The 5,722-nt window shown below is 33.3% G+C and overlaps 1 protein-coding gene across 1 annotated transcript; it reads right to left on the minus strand.

Annotated features, from left to right (window-relative positions):
• Window positions 1-2,109: 2,109 nt before the first annotated feature.
• Window positions 2,110-5,095, minus strand: LOC106754299 (disease resistance protein RPS6-like). The gene is made up of 5 exons (XM_014636313.1): window positions 5,088-5,095; window positions 4,737-4,969; window positions 3,865-4,649; window positions 3,477-3,782; window positions 2,110-3,396 (listed from the first exon to the last, which is right to left on the minus strand). Exons 1-5 carry the CDS (start codon window positions 5,093-5,095, stop codon window positions 2,110-2,112), a joined length of 2,619 nt encoding a protein of 872 aa, XP_014491799.1.
• Window positions 5,096-5,722: the final 627 nt, after the last annotated feature.

Below are 5,722 nucleotides of genomic sequence, written 5' to 3' on the forward strand. Positions count from 1 at the left end.
ATTGGGCTATTGGACTAACCCGACTGAATAATGGGATTGAAATTGGAAGTCCTCTTGCCCTAACATGTTTTTCTATTGAGATTGAAACTTCAATGTAACGTAATTGATTACATATTGATAATTATGATAATTATCTATTATTCACACTAATTAAAACCTTTTTATCATGTGCTTTTGTATTGAGTCTCATGGAAAGATATAAAATTTGTATTTATTTGTTCTTAGATTATTATAATTGTCTATATATGTTTATTTTGCAGGAAAATGGAAGATGCAGAAGAATAAGAAGTTGTTGCCAACATTTCTCGCCTAACCACAAGAAATTCCCACCCAGAGAGAAGACCACTCGCCCAACAAGCCAACACTTTTTGTCACTTACCCAACGAGTTAAGATGCTAGCCTAGCGAGTATGTACTTTTTGAAGACTCAATAAAAGTGTCAAACCAAAAACATAATTTTTTGCAAAGGGACGCAACAGATACTTCAGGCTCGGGTTTAGACTCTTTTAGGGTGTTAGGACTCCATCTTCCACGATCCATTTCATCATTCCAACTCCATCTTGTGTTTTAGATGTCTAGGAGTAGTTAAACCCTATATCATTGAGGTTAGATGTAATGTATAAAAAATCTCTATAACTCTTTCTGTGGAGTGCAATATCCATCATTAATCTCGTGTTCTATCCTTATTAATCACATGCATGATAGGAATCTGTTATCTATGTAGTTTTTTAGTCATTGGGAAATTCTTTGAAACCAATACGAGGATAGAACAACAAAGAGGGTTTGATTCTAGACATAGATCAAAGCACTTGGTTATTCTAAAGTGAGTTCACAAAATCCAACCAAAGTGAGTCTTTACTCGAATAAGTTTTTATTACTTTTATATTTGCAATTTTATATGTTTTTGACTTGTTTGAAATCAATCAATGTTCATATTCATTGTCTAAATTAGTAAATTATTGCAATTAGCTAAACCAATACAAATTTCTTGAAAAAATATACTTGAACTTATCATTTATTTATATTACTTATGTAATTTGGTATTTGTCAGTTAAGGCATATTTATTGTATTGAACTTATCATTTATATTACTTATGTCATTTGGTACTTGTCAACATATATTCATTGTAATTAATTGCATCATATTGAAAGAGTTAGGAGGCTAACGACTTTCAATTTCAATGGAGTCATAACAAAAGGTTTGTTAGGAATACACGACTTCTCCATTTAAAATGGTGTGAAGGCTACACAACTTGTTTATTCTTATAATTTTTTTTTTCAAATGGCCTATTTATTTAATTACTACATCAAATTTGCCTAGATAGATAAAAAAAACCAAGAGGTTAAAGAAGAAAAAACATAACTCTTTCGTACATGAAGTAAATACTACATGCTATGCTGGTATGCAAATACAACTATTTCCTTTCACCTACTTTCTACTGGACTAGAATATACAAAGAAACAAAAAAAAAAACTTTTTGAATTGGCCGGTCTAATTTTGTTTTTTAATTTATTAGTAAGATAATTTTAATAATTGACAAGTTTTTTATATCTTTGAAAAAAACCTTACATATAAGATCTTGTGGAAGGACCCAGGAAATGGTGCATAACCTTCTCATTGGACGCATCCTGAAAAGGACATTTTCGTTGTGTAGAGAGAAATCCGGCACTTGATTTAAAATTTGGATTCTTGCTAAACTTTTGTTACCGTCCATTTTTATTTTTTTTTGCCTTTAGAATATATTAATATTCTATGATTTTGATGTTTTGAAATATATTAATAACTTTTGAATATATCAAAATAAATATATTTTAAAGTCATAAAAGAAGAATAACACAAAATACCAGTAAAAATTTCTGCACTCGTTGATATATGAGTTTTAATGTCTCAACTAAGTTTTTGCAAATCTTTACGAAACCTCATCACATAGTGTATACATTCTCAAACACATGTAATAATGAATGATAAAATTATGAACATTAAACTAGTTAATGTTTATACAAGATTAATGTTCTTACAACACGAAGTGATTAACATTGGTTTAAATACCTGGAAAAATATGAAGCAGAACCCAGTTCCATTTGTTTAATGAAATTGAGACACAGATTCTCACAATTCAATTTGCTGAATGTTATATGCTGAGATGCTTATTGGGCTGACTCCAACTCCTTTCAATACCTCCTGCGCCAATTCATGATAATTATCATAGAACTCGATTCGTGCCCCTACTGAAACATTCATTTTAAATCTCTTTTGTTTTCTGGCTATGTTATTTAAGGTGGCAGAACATCTTTGATCGAACATCACACACACGTGATATGGTGCAACTGACCAATCTGAATAACAATCTATGTAGATTTTGACACTGCCCATTTTACCTTCACCAACATCATCAACATCGCTTATAGTGATGTTAAATTCAAGTCTTCCAATGATATCTGTGTCATGGAACTTATTAAGGACGAAGCAAAAAATAAAGCCAAATAATTCGAAAGGTGAAGCAGAAGAGAGATCGATTATTATATCACCATTTGTTTCCGTGTGCTTGAACCATGCTGGAACACTGCTTCCTGGGTACACGTAAATACCTTGATAAGAATGATAATTATACTCATAATCATTGTAAAGTTCATGATGTTCTTGACTTGGTGTATGGAGAGGCTGGTTTGCAAGTTCCATGAGATTCATCTGTGCGTTCAACCCAATAGCCTCTGCAGAACTTTCATCCAAGTTCCTGCAATTCCAGAACAAAAACCGTTTCTTGAATTCCGTTAATTGTTCATCAGCTGTTGAAGGAAACGATACAGTCTTCAATGATTTGCATTCAATGGCATTTAAAGTTTTAAGAGACGATGGAAGGTTTGGCAGATTCTGAAGAGATTTGCATTTGCTGACTTCTAGAGTTTTTAGGGACGGAGGAAGCTCTACTATTGTTCGAAGCCTGTTGCAATTGTTTATGTCTAGATGTTGCAGTTGAGTAAGATTGTTGAAGGAAGAAGGTAACATCTCAATGTCACTTCTTGTTAGATGCAGCGATTTAAGCTCGCTGTGGCATTCAAATGATGAAGGAAGTACTTTGACCTTTGTAAATCCTAATCTCAGTTCTTTCATATTCTGTGATATCAGTGAAAACTCCCTTAGATTCTTGCAAAAATCAAGATTCAGATAACTGAAGTTGCAAAAGTGGGAATTGCTTGTGAGTAGGGTTAGAGATTTGCAGCCCGAAAGGTTAATACTTTCGAGTTTGGGCAGAGAGAAAATAGAGGAATCCACACTAGTCAACATAGAACAACCCAATAGGACCAGTACTTCAAGATTTGTTGCTTGTGATAAATCTGGCAGCTTTTTTAATTTCTTGGAGTGCATGAGGTCAAGCTCTTTCAAATTCACCAGATTCTGTAAAACAGTGAAACAAAATGAAGATATCAGGTGAAGTTAACTTAAAAAAATTTAAAGGGTAGCACAAAAATTTATACCTTAAATCCATCCCAAAGTTTTTCCATTCTTCCGTATTGTAACTTCAATATTACAAGTTTATCAGTAGAAAAATTCTCTGGCAAGGAGTTCAGTGGATAATTCAACCAACAAAGAAATCTAAGTTCAGTTTCCAAAAATTGGAGCTCTTTAGCAAGGGCATAAACTTGATCAAACAAATCATCATTATTTTCCACAGAAATTTCTAGAAACTGTAGTCTGCTCATCTCAGCAAATAAGCCATGGATTAGCTTTTTCTTCCCAGTTGTTGTCAAGTGGATTCGTAAGCTTCTAATGCCACCAAGACCCTATAAAAGAAAAAAATTATGCATCTTTCAAGAAAAATATGAAATGTTATTCAAAAGATGTTATATGTACTTAGACTTTAACCTTGTCATTTTTCAATGTCTGATAAACGTCACCATTTGGATCTAACAACCAATTGGTGCTTCCAGGTTTGCTAGATTCTTGATGAACAATCTCCCAAGCCATTTCTTGTAAAGCATCATGCATAGAGATAGAGTTATCGTCAAAAGTTATAAGAGCTTTATCTTTCAGCCTTTCTAACCCTACAACTATTGTATCATCACTTTCATCATCTTTCAGTAAATACTTTAGATCACCACTATTTACCCTTACATGAGATCTAAGAAAGAAACATGCCAGGTCTAAAAAGATTTGTTTCTCTTTGCGATCTAGACCATTATAACTCAGTTTCATGACATCATAAACTTCTGTAAGAGACATTTTTTTAAGCTTGTGTAACTGACTTTCCCATACTTCCTTGTTTCTTCCACAAAGAAGACGAGCTAAAACTTTAACAAGTAATGGAATTCCATGAGCGTAATCGACCACCCTCTGTGATAGCTCATTGAACTCCATCTGATGATCACTTTGGTCAAAGGCAATCATATTGAAAAGTTCAAGAGCATCCTTTGAACTGAATTCCTTGAGCTGGTAGATCTTATCGACTTTGTTGGCCTTCAGCACTTGCTTATCTCTAGTTGTTACAATTATTCTTGTACCCGATCCAAAATTATCTAGAGTTCCTAGTAACTTTTCTGTGTGATCTAAATCATTCACATCATCAAGAACAATAAGAACCTTCATACAACTCATTCTCCTTAGAATCTCTTGAGGCAACGAAGTTGGTGTGTCAATTTTCACAGCATGTCCTAATAGTGCAGAAAAAATATCATTTTTCAAAGAAATTATTCCATGACTGTGTGATTGTTCTTTTTCATTGGCTAAAAAGTAACAACCTTCATATTCAGAACGTAGTCTATGAAATACTTGTTCTGCAAGGGTTGTCTTGCCAATACCAGCCATACCCCAAATTCCAATGAAACTGGTGTCCTTTGGGTCCTTGCGTATCAACTGCTCTACATCTGTAATTTTTTCTTCAATTCCTACAAGCCCTTTGGACTGAATAGAGGGTTTAACCAGTCTCGTCACCACAGTTTTAAAAATACTTTTAACCAGCTCGGCATCATTTCTACTTGACACAGACAAAGAGAGAGAGTTGTTAACAATAATGTTGTTAATATTCACTCAATTATTTGGATGTTTCATTAGGGATGGTTATGCATTATGCAACATTTCCTTTGTAATACCTTACCATCCTAGACTTCAAAATTTTTTCTAACATCTCTTTTTAGAGAATATTACCAGCTTTAGTTTAAGATACAACATGTTGACAGCTTCAGAAGCTGTACAAATGCCATGTAACCCAATTTTACAAGTTTGTCACCCTGCATTTTTTTTTATCACCAATTATGCTGTAAATCGTATTTTTAACTACTGATATATTCTTAAAATTAACTTAGAAAATAAAGATACATCCTTTTGATATTTTGAAAAGTAAAGTTTTATCATTTCGTAAAACTTGACCAACCACGTATGATAACAGGCATAAGAATATAAAAACTACAAAAAATGGAACCACTCGGGGAAGAAGAGCTTACGGAAAATTGGATGACAAAATTCCAGATAAACTAGCAGAATCTTTCAAAGCTTTTCTCCATCGTTGCACCTTGATCTGATCTTCTCTTCCATGCCTATCAAAAGAGTCTTTGTAACTCTCCGATTGATGTCTTACAATGCGGGGTTCTACTTGGTAGAAAACAGGTATTACAACCTGTTTAAATTTTTCTCTGCATTCATGTATTGTCACAAGTTCTTCTAAACACCAATAAGAAGAAGCATAATCTGGTGAGAATATGATCAATGAAATGGATGATCTTTCAAT

The sequence above is a fragment of the Vigna radiata genome, unplaced genomic scaffold (genome assembly GCF_000741045.1).
Source record: "Vigna radiata var. radiata cultivar VC1973A unplaced genomic scaffold, Vradiata_ver6 scaffold_858, whole genome shotgun sequence".
Taxonomy (NCBI): domain Eukaryota; kingdom Viridiplantae; phylum Streptophyta; class Magnoliopsida; order Fabales; family Fabaceae; genus Vigna; species Vigna radiata.